The 22,289-nt window shown below is 39.6% G+C and overlaps 1 protein-coding gene across 1 annotated transcript; it reads right to left on the bottom strand.

Moving 5' to 3' along the window:
• Positions 1-4,364: 4,364 nt before the first annotated feature.
• LOC133987829 (zinc finger protein PLAGL2-like) lies at positions 4,365-21,811 on the bottom strand. Its single transcript, XM_062427295.1, has 2 exons — positions 21,705-21,811; positions 4,365-6,095 (listed from the first exon to the last, which is right to left on the bottom strand). Exon 2 carries the CDS (start codon positions 5,661-5,663, stop codon positions 4,365-4,367), a length of 1,299 nt encoding a protein of 432 aa, XP_062283279.1. The 5' UTR covers positions 5,664-6,095; positions 21,705-21,811.
• Positions 21,812-22,289: the final 478 nt, after the last annotated feature.

The raw sequence follows: 22,289 nt of genomic DNA, 5'->3' as shown, positions 1-22,289 counted from the left end.
CATTAATTCATCAAACAAAGTACACATTCCAGACTGAAGAGGCACAGACAACATTAGAACAGCACATATGCAGTATGAACTGACAGACAAAGTTGTACTTGTGTTAGACATCATTCTGCTGTGAGCTAACCTCAGTAAAAAACTATAGAGCTACAAAGTACTTGTGCTTGCTCTGACAAAAATAAAATTCTACACAGACATTTTCTCTGCAGTTAGATAGACAGTCTCCTGTCTTTTCTCTGAGGTAGTAAATAAGTAGACATATCATTAAAGACAAGTATAAAGTATAATACTTGACTCTGGAATACACCACCAGGACTTGAGTGTATACCCAGTCCTTCAAAGTTGAGTTTTTAACACATCCCCATCTTCAACAGTAGTAAAACTGCCTAACTTTTACAGGTTAAAAAAAATAATTCTAATGATTCTGCAGAAAGATATATGACAAAGTAGAGGTAGAAAGTTTGAATTATAATATCAATATCTGCCACTAGATTAAGAGTTTAAATTCATATAATCTACCTTTATAGTTTCAATCTAATGGCACAAGTAAGAACCAAAATAACTAGAAGCAAATACAAATAAGAACAGAAACCCAGTTCTTCTTTTTTGAGGTACAGATCAATTTCATCCTGTTTTTTTTTTCTTTAGAAATGTCATAAGTGCTTAAACCCAGTCAAGAGATTAGACACTCTTTGAGAGGCACAACAGTAGCATTTTAAGACATTGGTGCAACATTTGGAAGCTTGTGACAATGCTCATGAGTCCTTCAACATAGTCAATGGAATTAAGGCAGAAGAGAGAGCAGTCTCTCTACATAGCTTCTTTCCAAAATTACATCAATCATATGCAACATCCGGCTGAAGGGTTCCTGTCTCCACTGCACCTGACCAATGTCATGACTAAGGCATCCATTATTGGAAGGTTGAAAGTTAGGATCCGTGATTGTTGCCATGCTGCAGTGTGACTCTCTTAAAAGGAACCTGCAAAATCCAATTCCTCTTCCACTGCTCCCCTTCCCTGGCTTTCCAAGGCCTTGGCAGCAAATAGGAGGCACCTTTCATTCCTCATTACATTGCAAACTCTTGAGCTTCAACTTCTCAGCCTTGGAGAGATGGCTGTCAATACTAACAGTGACATTGTTAAAAGTAGAGAATAGGTGCAAGTGCTCTGGGAGAAAACTGTTACAATTGATGCTGCACTAAATCAAAACTTGTCAGAAATTCACAGCAAGCAGGTCACAGTTACAATCTTCTCAGATTCCGTTGTCCAGACTGAAAAGAATAAAACAGGTTTTGAGATTTCCTTTTGCCTTAAATCAAATTGTGTTCCAAGGTGCCTCACGTCTCGTCATGTGGTTAGGGCTGCCACCTTCTACTTAGGAAAATATTGAAATGGAGATAGCTGGATAAACTGTTTCACACACAAATGTAGATATAGATGGGTGAAAAATTAAGGAAAACTGGTACAGATCTGAGTACTTAACCCCTACAGTGACCAACTCTGTTTTGTGGTGGGCATTTTGCTGGCATGGTTTGGGTCTAACTTGTCCCCTTAGATGGATCGGTCACTGAAAGACTATTGTTCTGAGTGTTCACTTTTGTCATATGATGACACAATTCTATCCTGATGGGAGTAGTCTCTTCCAGGATAACAATGACCCCACCCATAAGGCATGAGGTCTCACTGAATGGTTTGGTGAGTATAGAAATAATGTGAATCATATGCTATGGCTTTTGTAGTCACTGCATCTCAACCCAATTGAACACCTAGGGGAGATTTTGGGCTAGAGCTGTGCGATATGACTACAATCTCATGTCCTGGTATCAGTCATGTCATAACCCACTAACAATAAATATCACGATGAAGCACATTTTCTGTGAATTGTAAGGTAAACATTATTGTAAATGTAATAAAAGTTTTGTGAGTAAAAAGCCAACAGGAGTAATTAATTAATGATGAAAAATATTGCTGTGAAAGAGTATGATGAGCAACACAATAAATGATACAGCATTATATGAAACGATAGCCGTTTCCTATCATCACATGGTATATATTGTCATATTGCACAGCCTTATTTAGGACTGACAGCACTCCCTACCACCATCATCAGAACACCAAATGAGGGAATATCTTTTGGAAGACTGGTGTTTTTCCCTTCAGAAGAGTTCTGGAGACTTGTAGATTCAATATCAAGACATGCTGAAACTGTTCTGACAGCACATGGTGGCCCAGCACCTTACTAACACACAATGCTGGTTTTTCCTTTAATTTGTAACTCATCTGTAAATATTGCAAAAACTTTTATGGTCCTTCCTATGACATGAGACATGAGTGTACAGGTGAAGTTGGATTTGAAAAGGACAACATTTTCTGTTTCCCACTGGGTGAGAAATGGTTTGTGGAAATGGTTTTTACTGCATGCAGTTGCGAGTAGCAATGCAGACGCCGACAAAAGCCAGGCACACATGAATCAGAGGACTCAGCTAAGCCAGGGCTGTCACAATTGGCTATCTTGTAATAAATGAGGAAAAGATCCACCCACATTTTCTGTGAGAAGTGGAAAATTCCAAGCAGCATTGATGGACACCTTTTCTCTGTCAACGTTTCTCTGTTCCATTTTTCTTCTTGCTCCTTCACTGTGTGGAGTGATGTATGTGAAGAGTCTTTTCACATTCTGCTGAACAAGGTCAGTTTCTCTGGACTCACCCTAAATCTCTGGTTAACTCATGTACCTATGAGCATCATTAGTGACATTACAACTGATTTGGAGCCATTGTAGTGTAGTTTGTAGCTTACATCAGAGTGATGGTGAAACTTGAACTCTCCAGCGCACATACACTGAGAATGGAGTTCACATTGAAGTAGGAGACACGTTGTGTCCAGCGGTTTAATTTAAGAATGAAATATACTAAGAAAGTCTGGATTTTTCAAAGAGTGGGAAGAAGGAAATACTTTAAGGAATTTCTAAATAGGTAATTGAACTTTTGGATGGAAAAAAACATTATTTTTCATATGAATATATATTTTACATTTCAAAGTTCTCAGTTTGATCTTTTAACAGCAGATTAAAGAGGTTGAAAGGGTTTTTACAACAAACAAAAACTTGATCTGCTCTCTGAAGCCCTGCCCTTTCAGAGACACAAGACACCCTGAGGATGCTGGGAGCATCACAGGAAGTGAGACATGGATGAGTAGAGACTGGAAGCAATTAAAAAGTAGGCAGGAATATCAGATTGGTTCACCATTAGTTGCCAGTTGAATCAGACAGATGATCGGTCTTCATTATTATAGCATATGGAGATCAAGAAAACGTATTCTAAGGAATATTTCTCTGTCTGTGCCTATTGTTTCAAACACTCTGGCCCACCATTTTAAAAACAGGTCTACCAAGATACCCATAGATAGCAGTTGAGCAGCAGCTTATGTGATTTGGCATCACTTTAACGTTTTAAGGCCTGCAATTCTGAAAATGGAACTTAAGTGCATTTTAATCTAGTGATGCTACATAACAGCAACAAAAAGGGGGAAAGACAGCTGTGTAGCATGGAGTTTGTGTCACAATGCTGATGTGACCTAGCATAACTGCATCGCTTCCAATTTGGAACTCTGACTGGAGGAGCTGGTCTTAAGTTCAGCCTATTCTGATTTACAAGTTGTTCACTATTAATGAATGACATGTATTTTTCCTAAACTTCAGAAAAGTGCAGTCCAGCTTGACCATTACTCTGAACTGTAGCTGTTAGACCAACTTCTTTTGAAGCTTGATTCTGAATTCTACAGATATTAACTGGATGGGTGGGTACTTACTGCATATTTTAGTGATTTAAGCAGGATAATGCAGACTGTGCTGCTGAGTTTGCAATTTCTATATTTTCCCCATGTACTCATTAATGTGTAATGTAATCTGTACATCTTAAACCAACTTTTCTGCTCTAAGGCTAACCCTAACCCTCAAATACTCTCAAATAAGAAAATCTAAAGTAACCTTCAGTAAGGCCAGTGATACTGTCTTACACACAATACATAACTGGATAAAAAATGTTTTTTTCCCAACACTGTATTTTCCATAATTTTCCTTGATGACCTAAAACTGGATGACTTGTGACAAATGTGTTAAGTGCATCCAGGGTTGGTAACAGGTAAAGAAATAGTAGACTACTCTTTTTTGGTGAGATCAACTACATTTCGTTAATTGTTCAAGCTTCCTTTTTAAATAATGAGGTAATACTGATGAGGTGATTTGTTGTGTTCAACAACAAAAAGAAAGTTTTATAATAAAAGATGCCTTTCAAATGTTTGACCATTTTCATCAAATACCCATGAGCATGTGAAGGCAACAAATTGTGTGGGGACAGAGCTGCTTACTGCTGAAAGGCCTGGTAATAGTGAGGTAGGGAGCTGGAAGTGCTCATAGCAGGACTGCTGTATGCCTGAGGTAGCTGGCTGTGGTTGTGGGCTCCAGGACCCTGGGGTACATGTGCCTGGGGGGGCTGGAAGAAGGTGAAAGGCCCTGGAGCCTGGGAGGACAGCCCAGTTGAAGAGGAGGATGGAGATGGGGTGGAGGTGGTGGTTGGTGGATAGCTCATCACTAACCCTCCCATCCCCATGTGAGGACTATAGGCCGGCAGGCTGAAAGGCAAGAAGCCCAGTAGGGGCCCGAGGTCCATGTTAGTGGTGCAGGACAGCTCGGTTGAGGAGACAGCGGGGCTCCTGGACAGAAGGTGGGGGTCACTGCTAGCACCCACCCCTTCACCCAGCACCTCCCTCTGAGGGGAGGCAGAAATAGAGGTAGAAGAGTTGACTGCACTGAGGTGAGGTGGGGGGGCACTCTGCAAGTCCAGCAGGAAACTGTCCACGTCTGCGCGAGGATATGAGGTAGATCCGTGCTGGTACCTGGACATGTTGCTGTAGGGCTGCTGCTGTGGGGCCGCTGGTGGTTGCAGGTGGTGGTGGTGTGGGTGAGAGGATGGAGGGGGCATGTGGCGACCAACACCCATGCTTGAGGACAAGGTGCCCTGCATGAGGCTGTGAGGATGACCCATCCCGGGAACAGGATTGGCCAACGAGTAGGAGTTGTACATGTCCCTGGAGAAAGTCTCCATGCCCTCTTTGGAAACAGAGCCCATGTCAGAGGTCACAGGGTTAGGCTCCTCCTTCACTGGGCACTGGTTGGGAGGGGTGGGTGTAGCCACAGGAGTGCTGGGTGTACCAGGAGGCATCAATCCTGTCTCCTGGGCGTGACTCTTCTTTAAGTGACGGGTCAGGTGATCTCTGCGACCAAAGCGCTGTGCACAGCGGGGGCAAAGGAAGTCACGTCGTCCAGTGTGCACCACAGCATGGCGGCGTACATCCTTACGAGTGTAAAAACGGCGGTCGCATCGCTCACATGAGTACTTCCTTTCTCTCACTGGCAGAGTAGCATTAGTGTTGCCCTCTGATGGTGGAGGTCTATCAATGTGGCCGCCCAAGTGCTCTAGCAAGGATGGGGCCCCTTCTGTGCAGGGCAGGCCTGCTGCAGCACTGTGTGCTGCCACCAGGTGGCGTCTGTATCCCAGCTGGGTGTTGTACTGCTTCCCACACTCCTGGCAGTGGAAGAGCTGCCTGTTAGTTGGGTGGCTTTCCTGCAGCTGGCTCTTCAGATGGTCCTGTTGGTGGAACATGGTCTATCAGAAGGAACAGTGCTGGCTCTGCTGCTGCACAGGGACTCTGGCCAAGAGCCTGAGCAGACACAGACAAGACTCATGAGGATTCTCCAGAGAGTTGACCATCAGCGTATTGATCTATGGCTATATAGTTAACTTTGAGTGCTAGAATTAATGCTAAGTGCTGTTTGTTGACTGTGTCTTGCCGTACTGTCTAGTGGTATGTCCTGCCTCACTCAGGCAAGCCTGTGTCCAGCATTTGGTTTCTGTGACAGCAGCTGCCATAGCAACCCCAAAAGGGCTGTGGTGATGAGGAGCTTTGGAACGTCTGACTGGGTCTGTGTGTTTCCTTAGGAGAGCTGTTGTGTTAGACCACAGTCTATTTTAGTATTCAGCAGAACACCACAGTCACAGCAGCTGAATCAGAGAGGCAGCAACATCTTTACAGACCTGTAAAACAAACAAACAAACAAACAAGATAAATCATATTGCCACTTTTAATCTGTGTACCTTCATATTTCATTTGGGAAAAGAACACACTGGGCTTTTAAAAGAAATTCCTATTATGATATGAAAATTAATTAATAATTTAAATTACCAATGTTTGTGAAACCATTTAAAAAACAGAAATAGAGCTGTTGTCCATTTAATTTTGTCGTGAAATTAGAATTGTGTGTTGCTTCCTTATTATGGATATTCATAAGATCAGTCAAACACGAAAAATCCAGCAGTCCAAGTATTTTTCTCTGCTCTGCTCAGTTTGGTTGTATGAACAGGCTAATGGGCCTAGAGCACTTTAAACGCCATCCAGAAGTTCAGATTTCCCAAATGATGATTATTTCAGTTTTCTTTTCATTCAGGTTCAGGAAGTTTAATTCCATCCATAATTTAACATCTTTTAAACAGTTAAGCAAGGCTTGCATGGAATCTTTATTTGTTTTTCTAAAAATGGATCCCAGGGGCAGCATATATAAAGAACAGAGAACAGGGCCTAAAATGGAGCCTTGAGGGACCCTACAACCTAGTTGGGTTTAGGGCTGCAGCTATCGATTATTTGTGTAATCGATTATTTCATCGATTAATCGAATAAATTATTTTGCCTTATTAAATAGCAAAAGTAAAGATGAGAAAAAGGACAAAAAAGATGAACAATCAATTGGGTTTTATTCTTAAACTAAACCCATTTATTACATTTAACTTCAATGCCCTCTGAAACAAATACATGAACTTACTTTTAGTGTGACTGATTTTAATTTTTGCATCATTAGGCTACCATACTATTAAATGCACTAGATTGCACCGCCCCTCCTACCTCAGGTTTTCAGTGTAGAGACCTGAGATCAACCTCCCTGCTCCTCTCCTCATCTCCTACTGCTGACTGGCTGACTGAGATCTTCTCAGCAGGTAGAAACTGATAGTTCACTAACTAGAACAACAAGCTTAATGATCCACACGGTGACGTTAGAAAAAGAAGACATGACGGGCAAATAAACGATATAAAACCGATCGGTTTGGGTGGGTGTGTGTGTGTGTGCGCGTATTTGTTTTGTTTTCACTCTCTAGTAAACTGCTCCGCGACATAGCGAGTGACGCGATGTGCGTCAGTAATAACCATCCGTGTAAAACACAAGCAGAGCAGGTCATTGGCCTATATCAAGGGTGTCAAACTCATTTTCATTCAAGGGCCAGATACAGCCCAATTTGATCTCATGTGGGCCCGATCATTAAAAGATGGAAGGAAGGAAAGATGGAAGGAAGAAAGAATGGCAGGAGGGACAAATGGAAGGATGGAAGGAAAAGAAGGAGGAGAAGACAGGAACAAAAGATGGAAGGAAGAAAGGGAAGGACAGATGAAAGGAAGGAAGGATGGATGGAAGGAAGGAATGAAAAGAAGATAGGAAGGAAGGAAGAAAGGAAGGAAGGAAAAGAAGATAGGAAGGAAAGATGGAAGGAAGGAAGGACAAATGGAAGGAAGAAAGGGAGGAAGCACAGATGGAAGGAAGGAAGGGACAGAGGGAGGAGAAAAGATGGAAGGGATGGAAGAAAAGAAGACAGGACGGAAAGATGGAAGGAAGGAAGGAAAGAATGAAGAAAGGAATGAACAAAGAAAGAAAAGGAGGAATGAAGATGGAAGAAAGGAAGGATGAAAGGAAGGAAGGAAAATAAGGATCACAATGGAACTATTCAGGAATACTATAAAAATCAATGTGTAATTGTAATTGCTTTAAAACTACTTTCTTTAAAACTTTGGACAAAAATGGAAGCTTAGATTGTGCTTTTTGAGAAGAGGCTGCACTATAGCATGTTTAAAAACAGTATGAACACAGCCTGAGGTAAGATAGATATTTATGCATGACCCAACAGTGCTAAAAACATCTTTTAGCAAACTGGGGGGAATGCTGTCTAGGGGGTATTGTGAAGGTCTTCATTTGTGAACTACCTTAATGGCGTTTTCACACCAACAGCATTTAGTGCGCTTTAATCGAACCGTAGTTAGTTTGACTCCTTATTTCGGTTTGTTTGCTGAAGTGACTGCAATGCGTTTTCGGCGACTCCAACATCATCCGATTATTTTCCAGTCACAGCTGCACCTTGTTTTCAAACTGTAATATTTGCAAAAAAATTAGCAAAAGGTGGGAAGTAACGAAGTATGTACTTGTACTTCGGTACTGTACAAAGGAGATTTTCCAGGTATCTGTACTTGAGTATTTAATTTTCTGACGACTGTTTACTTTTCCTCCCTACATTTCAACACAAAAATGTGTACTTTCTACTCTTCTACTTTCTCTAACATTGTCAAAACAGGCTTGTTACTTGTTTCAACCTCAGTGACTTTATAAAAAGAAGACATGACGTGCAAATAAGTGATAGAAAACCAATCTTTTTTTTTCTTTTGGTGTGTGTGACGCTCCGTACCTCCTTGGCTGACTGCTCATATCAAAATCCTCCGACAAAGAAAGTCCCAACAATATGAGCAGACATTACAGGAATATGACAGCAGCAGGAAGACTCCTACCATATGAACATGTGCTGTGCACTGTGCACAGTTTACAGAGGTCCATTATAACAGCAATCTGTGACAGTGAGTGAGTCAGTGAAGAGCGATTAATGCGATTGAAAAATACATAAAATAACAGGTTATGCTGGGCCCTTACATCGCGATTAACACGTTAATGATGAGGTATATATATATATATATATATATATATATATAGCTTTGCTGCAAGCCACATTTCAGACAGAAGATATATATATATCTTCTGTCTGAAATGTGGCTTGCAGCAAAGCTAGACTGTGTCCAGTAATTTCTTTTTCTGTGCAGGTTGAAAGAGGAAAATGAAGGACATAAACACCAAAGTGACCTATTTTGGTTCGTTTGGTTGCTTCTTTGAAACTGAACTGTACCAAAGGCTAAGGCTGTTTTCTAAGGCTGCTCAATTAATCGAACTTTGATTGTGATTACATTTTGGGGCCAAACGATCTCCAAACTAATAAAATCGGGGGGGGGGGGAAACGTTGTGCAACGTTGTATCGAAACAGTCTGCAAAAAGCCGTGCATGCCTTTTTCCGTCCCTACACAACATGCACTGTACACCATAGCTGCCAACACTCCCGTTTTCCCCGGGTTTCTCCCGTATTTTAGACCCATCTCCCGCCGCCTTCCCGTTTTAACTCCCGTAATTATAATAAATTACAAGCCCCAACTTTGTTTGTTAATAATAATAATGAGAAGCACACAATAACAACGGTTTTATTTTGAAAGCTTAGACCGAAAGCCAACTAAAGCCAACCCAAATAATCGTGATTATGATTTTTTCCATAATTGAGAAGCCCTAGTCAGTACGCTACATTGGAACAATTTATTGCCTGCTGCGGACCAAACAATCGAACTATATGTGTGAAAACAACCTTAGACAATTCAGACAGTGACACGGACTGGTAGTGCTCAAAGACAGCTTGGAAAACGGTAGACACAGCAGTATCTAATGGCGCTTTTCACTATACAGTTCTAGCACGACTCGGCTCAACTCGACTTGGTTTGGCACAAGGAACGACCTTTTCCATTACAAAAAAGTACCTACTCAACGTGGGTGGGGTCGTCATAGCACGGCTCCGCGAAACTGCCGTGACTTCGTTTCATACACGACACAAAACACATAAACAATGGAGGACATTGAGGCAGTGAATGGACTGTACTTATACAGCGCCTTTCTAGTCTTTTCGACCACTCAAATCGCTTTACACTACAACTCATTCACCCCATTCACACACATTCATACACTGATGGCAGGAGCTACCACGCATGGTGCCAACCTGCACACATCAGTAGAAGCTAACCATTCGTACACATTCATACACCGTTGGCACAGCAACGGGAGCAATTTGGGGTTAAGTGTCTTGCCCAAGGACACATCGACATATAGACTGGAGGAGCCGGGAATCGAACCGCCAATCTTCCAATTGGAGGACGACCGCTCTACCTCCTGAGCCATATTTAAAAATGCCGGGTTTGATTCTTGTGTGGGACAGCTCATGACTCTTCCAGCGACAACTCTTCTGACCAATCAGCGGCCAGCAGTGTGTCGACGTCACATTTTAGTACCGGCTTGGTTCGCTTGGAACCTCACCAGAGCAGGTACTAAAAAAGTACCAGGTACCAGGTACTATCCCTAGTGGAAACGCAAAAAGAACCGAGGCGAGTCGTGCTGGAACTGTGTAGTGGAAAAGCGCCATAAGGTAGAAGTAGAAGGTGCAGACCTAATGGAAGAAATCTTATCAATAAAAAATGCACAGAATCTTTTCACATAGAGTGGGTGATGGCACAACAGAAGGGGGATTACAGGGATTTATAAGCCGATTAAAAGTGTTAAAAAGGACCTGGGGCCTATGACTGTTACTGGACACAAGGTTAGAAATAAAGTGTGTTTTTGCAGATTTAATGGCTCTCTGGTATTCAGCAGTCTCTTAAAATCCCTAAAGAGACTTGGAGCTTGTCCTTTTTCCGCTTTCTCTCAGCGTGTCTACATGTACGTATGACAATGCGGGTAATGTCATTTAGCCACGGCTTTGTCGCAGGTTTAGGGCCTCTGGTCGTGAAGGGAGCAATCAAGTCCAGAATATCAGCGCAAGTGAAGTTAAAAAGGCTGGTAATCTCTTCAGCACTGCTGAACTACAAGATACTACAAGAGTCACATAGTGTGGGAAGCACAGTCATTAAAAGCTAAGGAGAACTGTGACTCTGTTAAAGGGTTGAATGTGCGCAGGTAGTGTGCACGATTCAACCTGAGAGCAATGCAGCGTCACAGTGAATAACATAAGTAAATGGTCCGATATACGTGTCACAAATTTCTTTGATAAATACATTTAAACCATGAGACAATACAAAGTCCAGTGTGTGTCCCTTTCCATGTGTCGGGGCAGTAACCAACTGTGTGACAATTTTGCACTTTTAAAGTTAGTGTATGGCCACTTGAGAAACACTTGGGGACATGTACACTTTTAAGTCAAATGCATCGTTCTGGTGCACTCTGAGAACAAAATTGAAAGGTTATATCTATAAAACAAACCTTGAAGTCCTTGGACTTATTAAACCAAACATATATTGTTCTACATTGTGTTTCTTCAAATAACTAAACTAACTGTCTTTACTCATCAATAAAAGACTCGACTTCCAGGTGACTTAATGGGCGTTCAGACCAAACGCGATGTCGCGTTTCAAGATTACATGTAAAGTTGATGCGAATTCGCGACGGGCGATGCCGTGAAAATCGCGTCCATCGCGTGAGTTGAAAATTTTGAACTTTGGCGGCGACATCACGTGACGCGACAGCCTATCAGCGTTGACATTCTCCTGACGTCACTTACGTATAGCCCCTGTTAGCATAGCTGGCTTTCCCTTATAATGTTTTGAAGAAGAAGAAGAAGAAAAAAACAAATAGCTGGCTTTACGTCTGTGTTTTTGTCAATTAATGTGTGTGGCAAGAAATGGAAGAGCCTCAGGGACACATATTAGAGAAAAGAGTAAGTGATCTCAGCCATGGTTGATGATTGAAGAAGCAATGTTGTTGTTATCTAGTGAAAATGGGCGGGCTCACTACTCGCGCGATGACGCAAATTTTACACTATGGTCACGCGTCAAAACTCGAGCGATAGCGCAACGGATTCTCGTTTGTCGCGCTTGGTGTGAAGTGGAACAGGATCACAGTTGATTTATTGTACAGATGGAAGTAAAGATGATCGCTCATTAAGCCTTTGCTTTTTTACATTGAAACTGAAGCTGCGCTGGTGTGCACACACATTCAGAGGTTTGAGGCGGAGCTGCAGGGTTGAGTGGAGGTATGAGGGGAAGTTTACTTGTGCTGTTGAACATAACCGCTGTGAAACAATCAGAAAATAACGCTTATTGATCTGATTCACCGGCTTTACGTCAGCGCTCCACTTCATTAACTCTGTACCTCGCTCGACAACAACGTCCTGTAGCCTATCTCTGTATATCTCCACATTTGATATCCATATCGTCGTTTTTTGCGATATTAATATATCGCACCTTCATATCTCGATATAGATACTACAACGATATATCTTTCAGCCCTACTGTGTGAGATTAAAAGAGTCAATGAGATTCAGAATGGGGTATGGATTCCAGGGGTATGGATTCACATCACACATAGATATTAAAATCACCAATAAATAATACACAATCAAAGTTTAAAATAAATGACCACTAGGTGCTGTCTACCTTTTCTTCTTCATACCACACATAGCATGGCTATTTCAGCAAGGCACAGTCCACTACCTGCAGACCGTTAAATAAATCAGTTCATCAGAATAATCTGGCGGGCCAGTTATTATTGCTGTTGGGCCAGTTTTGGCCTGCGGGCCGCAAGTTGCCGACCACTGCAAGTAGGGCTGTGCGATATGACAATACATACGCTGTAACACCAGTAAAACATCTATTGTTTCATATTATGCTCTATTAGGGGTGCAAAGGTACAGGTAGGGGTGGGCGATATGGCAAAAATATATCAAGATTGTTTTACAATAAAATCACGATCACAATTTTATCACGATTCTTTTTTACATTGATTTTTGAGACTAATTCGCAAGTTTCTGAACAGTGCAACCAAACCATTTCCCTATGTAAAACATAACCCTAAAAGAAAAAAGAAAACAGACAATTTAGGCCAAAGAATATTTCTGAACAGTTTTTAAATTAAATAGTTTGTGCAATTTTGCCAAATAAAAATGCAAACTTAAGTATCTCTTAAAGTGCAACAATTTAAAACAAAAATGATCAAACTGCAATGTCTGTAGCAGCTCTTCTGCACTTTATACGTAATACTGATTGAAGTACAGGGACTGGAGGTTTTCATTTAGTGAACATTTAATTATAATCCTTCATCAGCAGATGTTACAGGTGATGGTATAGATAATTGGAGGTGGATGGTGTGAGGATATGATGATATTTGGGTGTGTATGGTCTGGAAACAATATAACAAACAGTAAAGTTAATCACCATGGCAACAATGGTATACAATGTAACTGGAGGCGCGCACACACACACACACCCAAACCGATCGGTTTTATATCGTTTATTTGCCCGTCATATCTTCCTTTTCTAACGTCACCGTGTGGATCATTAAGCTTGTTGTTCTAGTTAGTGAACTATCAGTTTCTACCTGCTGAGAAGATCTCAGTCAGCCAGTCAGCTGTAGGAGATGAGGAGAGGAGCAGGGAGGTTGATCTCAGGTCTCTACACTGAAAACCTGAGGTAGGAGGGGCGGTGCAATCTAGTGCATTTAATAGTATGGTAGCCTAATGATGCAAAAATAAAAATCAAGTCACACTAAAAGTTAGTAGGTCCATGTATTTGTTTCAGAGGGCATTGAAGTTAAATGCAATAAATGGGTTTAGTTTTGATTAAAACAATTGAATATTCGGACCAAATAGCCTTTGTCTAAGTTATAAATCTTAAATATGTCTTGTTTCAAAGTCATTTGACTTTACTGGGTTATTATTTTCATTTATTTGTTTCAGAAAGTACTGAAGTTAAATGTAATAAGTGAGTTTAGTTTAAGAATAAAACCCAATTGATTGTTCATTTTCAGAGACATGTCTTTTTTGTCCTTTTTCTCATCTTTACTTTCGCTATTTAATAAGGCAAAATAATGTATTCGATTACTCGATTAATCGATGAAATAATCGATAGAATAATCGATTACACATATAATCGATAGCTGCAGCCCTACTATACAGTAGTATAAAATATGTATAAAAAATTAAAAAACTGGGTGTCGGGTGACATTTTGGCCGTTGATAATTTAAACTGCCAGCCAAAAACACGTGATACCAGCCAAACACCAGCATATACTGGCTAATGTAAACCCAACATCCAAAACCATGTTACCTTCCCCAGGAGTGGTTGAACAACAAAGATCACACCAAAATCAAGTTTTGAAATAGTCAGGGAAGCTACAAGGACCCAAGGGCAACATGTAGGAAACTAAAGACCTCTCTTGCAGTGGCTACAGTCAATGTTCATGTGTCCACAATCAGGAGAACCGTATATGTCAATGGTGTGCATGGCAGAGTTGCAAAGAGAAAGCCACTTCTCTCCAAAAAGATCACTGCTGCTGTCTAGTTTGCTCAAGACCATGTGGATAATCCAGAGGCCTTTTGGAAAAATGTTTTGAGGACGGATGAAACCAAAATCAAACTTTCTGGCTTGAATGAGAAGCGTTTTGTGCGGCAGCAAACACTGCATTCCAACATAAGAACCTCATTCCATCTGTGAAACATTATGATGACAGTATCATGTTTTAGTCTGCTTTGCAGCTTCTGGAACAGAACAGCTTGCAAACACTGATGGAGCTATGAGTTCTGAGTTGTACTGGCAAATTCTACAGGAAAACATCAAGGTATATGTTCCTGACCTGATGCTCAACAGAAAGTGAGTCATGCAGGGTTCCCACACATTTTTACCAATCAATTTTAGAAAACTTCACCCACACAATTCTTAACAGAGTAGATGTCATTTCCTGTATTCTGGTGCCTTTTAACAGGTGTTTTGACACTTTGATCTGACTATACTGTGAGAAACATTATGCTTACATTTCGTAATTACATCCAGAGGAGGTGTCGGGCCCCAGATCACATATTAGAAGATATTAAAAAGCTAAGTATAGAAATTGATGAATCCATATGTCACAGCTGTGACAATTAATAATTAGAGTAATATACAGGGGAGATAGTAATTTGCAAATTCCGATTTTATGGGTGGTCTACGCCTTTACAAATAAATGCTGCTTCTCCCACGTTGCCAACATCATAAGTTTTACACACATTATTAAAAACACACTTGCCTGGCATTTTTTCAGATAAACATCCTGCTGGCTAACTTGACTTGCTTTTGAGACGTGCCAACTATCGGCATACCTGTGTGGCATGTGACAAGTAATTGAAGTTCATGCAGCCTGTCTTATATCCGTTATCATTGATATCAGATTAGGCCATCCCTAATTCAAAACTTTTCCAAAACATTCACCTAATTCCAAACCATTTCCAGGCGTGGAAAACAGTTTTTCTGATTTCATACCTTTTCCAGGAATTTCATGACCGTGGAAACCCTGGTCACGCAGCAAGACAATGACCCTAAACAAACAAGTTGTTCTATCAAAAAATATAGCAGAAGAAAGTTAATGTTTTGGAATAGCCGAATCAAAGTCCTGGCCTGTATCCTATATAAATTCTGTGGAAGAACCTGAAGGGAGCAGTTAATCTTAAGAAGCCCACCAATCTCAGGGTTGAGACTGATCTGTAAGGAGGAATGGGCTAAAATTACTCTGAGTTTGATATGCAGGGCTGATAAATAGTCAGTGGAAATGTTTTTTGTTTGTTTTTGCGGGTCACCAGTTATTGAAAACAAGGGTTCACATACACACACATATGTAAGATTGGAAAAAATTCCCCAATAAATAAAGGAATAAGTTTGATGTTTTATCTCACTTGTTTAATTGGGTTCATTTTATATAGTTTTAGGACTTAAAAATCTGATCACGTTTCTGGTCATATTTATGAAGAAATAGAGAAAATTCGAAAGGGTTCACAAACTTTCGAGCAGCACTGTATATTATTTGATTTCAAAATCAAAGTGAAAATGAGTTATTGATAATTTGAAGGGTTAAATTCAGAGGCAAAAACGTTATATATAGTTTCAATGCAAAAAAATCCACTCAAGAAATTCAATGTAGGGCTGGGCGATATGACTAAAATCACATATCCCAATACAAGGTCTTTCATATAGCAATAATGTTACCTATCCCAATATAGCACATTGTAATTCATTGTTGGTTAGTGCCCCTAATGAAATTGTAAAATCTGGCGAGACAGATTTGCTTCCATACAAGACAGAAAGTTTAGGTCACGCTAACCAATCAGTATTAACCTGCTCCTTAACTGTAATTATTCAGAAAAGGCTTCAGCTGGACCAGAAGCAGAGTTAGGGGATTTAATCCCCAAGAAAAAAAAGTATGTCGGTCATATGGAAGTATTTCGGGTTTGAGGCTGCAGACGTGCACCAGAAACAGGTACTGTGTCGCGCTAAAGTTGGAACATCCAGCGGAAACACAACCAATTTATACCGGCACTTGAAAAATCACCACAGGCATTTGCATGACGAGTGCATGACCAAAAAGTCTGGTGAAAATGATACAGGCCCACTGTGGCAAACAGACTACAATTACAGCATCTTTTGCCAGTGTAAGTCTGTATGATAAGAGCAGCCGAAGACACCGGGAGATAACGACGGCCATAGCACACTACATTGCTAAGGACACACCAAAGACGGATTTAAAAACCTCCTCTGCACGCTGGACAGAAGATATATGATTCCCTCCTGCACCTACTTCAACCAGGTTGCCATCCCATAGCTGTACGCGGAGTGTAAAGAAAAAGTGGTAACAGAGTTGAAAAATGTGGAGCACTTCACCCTGACTTGTGGTGTCAGCCTTTGTTTAAAAAAGATATTTGCTATTTTTCAGGAAAATGCTCTATTGTTGAGAGAACAGAATAGACTATGTGGGTGCTGCTGAGCCATAAATGAATGACCCACCTGTTTTAATGTCTGACATATTTTTCAGAAGGGTCATTTTATTTTAAGAGTTTTATTTTATTACCATTACTTTTCAATTTCACTTAAAAAGATGAATAAAGTACTTTAACTGCTGCTATAGATGTTGATAAGCTAGATCTCTTGAGCCATAAAAGACTGACCTTGACCTACCTACTTGAGCAAGATTCTTTTTTCCTTTATTGGAATTGTTGAATTTTGTTTTTATTACTTATTTAACATTGGGGCTTTTTAAAAATTGTTCTGTATTTTATTAAACTTTTCTTTTTTTTAACTTAACACAATTAAGGAAATCGTGAATCAAATCGAAATCGCAATATCTGCCAGAAAAATCGCAGTTAGATCTTTTCCTAAAATCGTTCAGTCCTACTCCTGTCCCAATGTCATTTTATATTGTGTTATATCATTTTTTTCTGGAAAGCCAATGGAAAAAATTGTAAATTGACAAAAATATCAATTAGTAGTAGTAATATGAATCCAGAATCATTACCTCATATAGTATAAATATTATAACTCAAAGGTTCAGTATATGAAAAGGCAGAAGGTTTTTGAGTGTGAACCCAATTAATTTAACAACCGGTGCATGGTGTCATTTCAGATTTGTAATGTTGAGCATGGTTGACAAGGTAGCAAGCTAGACTAGTGGTCATTAGCTGTCTATTCGACAATTGGTTTTTCCTAAACCGATATTAAAATGATTTTTTAGCCTTTAAACAAGAACAGTTTTTTTTCTTTCTTTTTTTTTTAAAGCTAATGTGAATAAAAATTCCAAATAATCTGCTTTGGGGATTTTTCAATTATTGAAATGTAGAAATTCTTATTATTTTTCTTCCGCCAAAACAAACCCATTTTGAGGGCCTAAACATACTCGAAAACTCACCAAACTTCACACCACATCACATCTGGCGAAAAATGTTATGATTTAACGTGATAGGGACCGGGTGTGCCGAGGGGACTCCATAGCCTTTTTCCCATTTTGTATGTACTGACAAACTCTTACAACCGCCAAATTTCACACATCCATCAAGAGTCACGAATATTGACTTCTGATATAATCTGGGCCTTTTAAGTGAAAAGATGGCTCTACTGCGCCCACTGGACCATTAAAAGTTGAAGCCCCACCTCCTATATGCACCTACATGAATCACCTACAAAATTTGGTATGCATATGTATCATGACCGGACGCACAAAAAAACTCTTGGACCCATATCCTAAGTCCGACAGAAAGTCAGCCATTTTGATTCAAAGTTGCAAATTTGGCGCTGTTTTGCCCTTTTACCAGCCTTGTACTTTAACTATCTCCTCTTACAGATTTGACACCACAGACTTCAATTTCACTCAGTATCATCCTCAGACCTTGAAGATGAGAAGTTGTATAAATCTTTTTTCCTTTTTTTCGAAGTCACTATCTGGAATACTATCTGCAATACTATCAGCCATGCAGACTACATTTGAAAGGGGAGCCATGGCTTGAATAGGGGAGACATTTAGCAAGCTAAGTATTTTAAATGAAATGTTTACACTCTTTTGCAAATTCATATAACTTCAACTGTATTGCTTTAATAAAGCAATACAATAAAGTTTAGATTATTTCAAAGTCAGTCAGACACTCGGCAGAACTCAAATAGATTATTCAAAATCTTCAGTTCTAATTCAATTTTAAACATATGTATAAAAAAAATTCTTGAAAAATAAATGAAAACACAATAAATGTACTACTACATATTTCAGGGTTCCCACACATTTTTACCACAATTTTTCCGTAACTATTCCATAACATTTAACCCCATTTCCATGACTTCATTTAAGTAGTTTAACAAAGGTAAGCCCACATAGCGACTATAGGGAACAGTACCAGGTTTTTACCTGCCTCCATCCCAAATCTGTTTCAGTTGGAGATATTTGTTGAGGCTTTTGTTGAACATCATAACCAGAGCTGTCAACTTTTCAGAAAACCTTGGAGCGAGATTTGAGGAGGGGCTTTCAAGAAAGTTTGGCTTTCATGGTCACGACTAGGCATGGGCCGGTATGAGATTCTGACGGTATGATATCAAAAAATATCACGGTTTCACGGTATTATGATTACAGCTCTAAAATGTGTTATTTTGAAATGTCTGTATTTAAAAACAAAAAAAGAAAACTTTTCCATTGAAAAGTCTTTTATTTTTAAACAATATAAAGAACATGATGGAACATTAGTAAATATGTATAAAAAATAAATAATAAAAAAATAAGTGCAGTCCTTTAACTGAGGCTAAACCTGCAACTCAAGTCACGACATAAATGAATTATTTTTAGTGAATAAAACAACCTTCTTCCTCCAAGCCGTGGTCGTCTTATTACGGTAGCCGAAGTATTGTCATACAGCCGACTTAGTCCATTTAGACGGGGGGAAAAGTTCATGGGTCTCGCCTCTTTCAGCCATCATACAGCCTGCAGAGCTACCTGCTTGTAAACGCCACCAGAGGTGCGCGGGGGGAGAGGTACTTTACGCTGTAGCTGCACACGACCTGAGGGACCTCCACTTTCTCTCTGACGAGACGTCACATTAAAAAAAAACAAAAAAAACCTGTATTGTATGAACCCTGTATTATTATTAGTAGGGCTGTCAATCGATTAAAATATTTAATCACGATTAAACGAATGATTGTCATGAGTTAACTTGATTAATCGCACATTTAAACTTTTTTTTCTGAATGTACTAAAAATTTATATTTTTCAAGTTTTCAATACTCTTATTAACATTGGAGTGGATACATAGGCTTGCTTTCTGCAAATGTATGTTTAATACTTTTGAAACAATCCAGAACAATGAAATACTGCATGCTAAAAAAAACAACAACTGTCAGTTATGATGTCAGTTAGAAACTAGTTACATTCACTCACCTGTTCTCTCTCACACTCACTCACACAGAATGTAATAAAAACACACACACACACACATATATTACATATACACACACACACACACACACACACACACACACATATATATATATTCCCAATCAAGAATTGCCTTACATTGTTATTTGCAATATACATTTTAAAATGTATGCAAACGTTGCAGATTTATTTTTTAATGTGTATATGCTGCTGTTAGCCTGGGTTGTTGCATCAATGTCTGTATGAGATATTTGTTGATTTGTGCACTAGCATCAATATGGGGCAAACATGATAGTGCTGCGCTCAGAACATGCACACATTAATCGTGCGTCTAAAAAAATAGTGAAGTGAAATTCAAGCTCAATTTTTATTTATACAAAAAAAAGGAACATTAAGCCCATGTAATTACTAAAAAAGGCTTTTATTTTCAATCTCCCGAGAGAATAATTATTCAGTTACACCAGCCATAAGTAACATCCTTACATGTTAGCAAACCATACAGTATGTATTCCACACATCCCACTCAGTCTATTTACCATATATAGCACCATGTGTTTATTTAATGAACATCTAACAAAATGTTTGCACTTTATGTGATCAAAATTAATTTCTTTACATTCCTTGACTTTCTCTGTATGTGTAAGTGCATATAGTCAGTCCCAACCCCAGTGGTTCCCACTAAATATGGTAATCTTTAAGAACAATCTTTAAGGCCCAATAATTCCCTTTAGCGGCTGGTCACTACTTTTTTTTTTAAACAAACATTACTTAGGAGGTAAATTGTGCATTTTTCACCAGCAGATTCATCCACATATGGTGCTTGAGTTTGGAAAAGAATTTCGCTCTTTTGCCCAGAAGAATAAGAGTAAATCACAATAAAACACATGAACAAGAATTCATAGCTGAAAAAATTGGAAATTCGGCTTTGTCCCTTCAGATAGTTCAAAATACATTAGGCTTTGGATGCACACACAAAACTTAGTAGGATCAATACATTGTTGGGTTGACACTGCACATTTTGTTTATATTAAGAGAAACATAACCTCATCAGACTTGAACTACAACCTAACTACCATCGAGATGGGAGTATTGCACTCTTTACAACAGTATCTGACCACTGTACCAGTTCCCTTAGTATTATATATATATATATATATATATACATACATATATATTCCTGTTGTCACAAATATGTGATTTGGAGTTACAAATATTAAGAACCGGTATGACCTTAACCACTGCTTGCATTAATAATTTAACATTCTAAACTGGTCCATGCCTCACAGAATGAGAACATTTACTTTCAGAGGCGGCTGCATTTTTTTTCCCATTTGAATTCAGGACTTGTTCTGTGCAATGGCCCATTCCTCTATTGTAAATTAGACTTTAAACTATTTTCCACCACTCGATGTTCTCCATGTTATTACACAAAAGGGACAGCAGTGGATATGGTAATAAGAGGACTAAACAATGACTTTGCAACAAGAGTAAGGTGATGGGAGCTGGTAGTGCCATCTTGTGGGTCCTCGGCATGGAGCTACTGTGAAGCTTGAATTTCAACATTTTCTCAACTTTATTGCTGCTCCATTATTTAAAGGCGACGGCAACAATGTTTGTGTTGTTGGACGACTTTGAAGTGAGGAAAAACTTCCACCCAGGCTGATGAGAGTTTGACTGAAATGAAAAATAAGTCTGAACTGGTAGAGACTGGTGAGATGGACATTATGAGACCGCGGCTACATTTGACTGCTAGCCTTGCTGCGTCCATGAAAATCGGCAGCGGAGGTGAATTTAGGCTTAATGATTTAAGATCGGGGAGTTTATTACGCTGGAAATTATATCGACAAAACTCACCTACTGGCGATAGTATGGCTGCGGATTAAGTTAGGGGGTTAGCCGAGCCAGCATGCTGGTTAAAAAACAAAAGATGAGCGGTTCACGAAGTTGTACCGGAGTTTGTCTTGCGGGAGCTAACTCCTCTATATTTCACCGAGCAGGGATAAAAACTCCTGCTTCAGTGAAAAGACACGGACACAAGTCTACTTACCAAGGGTACCTCCGTCCAGTTCATGGTCCAGTCTCCATTCTGTCTCAATATCGGCATTTTGGGACAGTTTTAAAGATGTTTATGAGAGTCCGGGCCTGGACTGCTGGGCGCCGCGCTGGAAGCCATGCATTATGGGAGAGTGACGTCACACCCGGGCTCAGAGGAACCCCAGATTTCACTCATAAAATAAATATTTAAGATCAACATACATGCTTATTTTGTGTATAAATGAAACTTTACTTTGAACTATGGTATAACAATGACTTAGTACGTCAGTTAATAATTGTTAATACAGGGTTCCTTTATAATTGTTTATCCCACAAGTAATATATAATGTTAGTCCAAAAGAGTTTGCCACATGCTGCAAACCACTATTAAAACGTCAAAAAAATAATAATAAAAGGAACAGTGGAACTTAAGAGAAATAAACCACTTTTTAATGTTTTATGAGGTGAAGATGAAGCTCTACAACAACATCAGCAAGCAGCAGATGGATCATGCCAAATTAATCAATAATTACTTGAATTATCAAAATTGAATGATGATTTGTCAATCTACTAGCCATACATTTTCAGCTTTGTCCAA

The sequence above is a fragment of the Scomber scombrus genome, chromosome 10 (assembly GCF_963691925.1).
Source record: "Scomber scombrus chromosome 10, fScoSco1.1, whole genome shotgun sequence".
Classification (NCBI taxonomy): domain Eukaryota; kingdom Metazoa; phylum Chordata; class Actinopteri; order Scombriformes; family Scombridae; genus Scomber; species Scomber scombrus.
The sequence above is the reverse complement of the archived record's forward strand: the minus strand, read 5'-3'. Positions and strand labels throughout refer to the sequence as shown.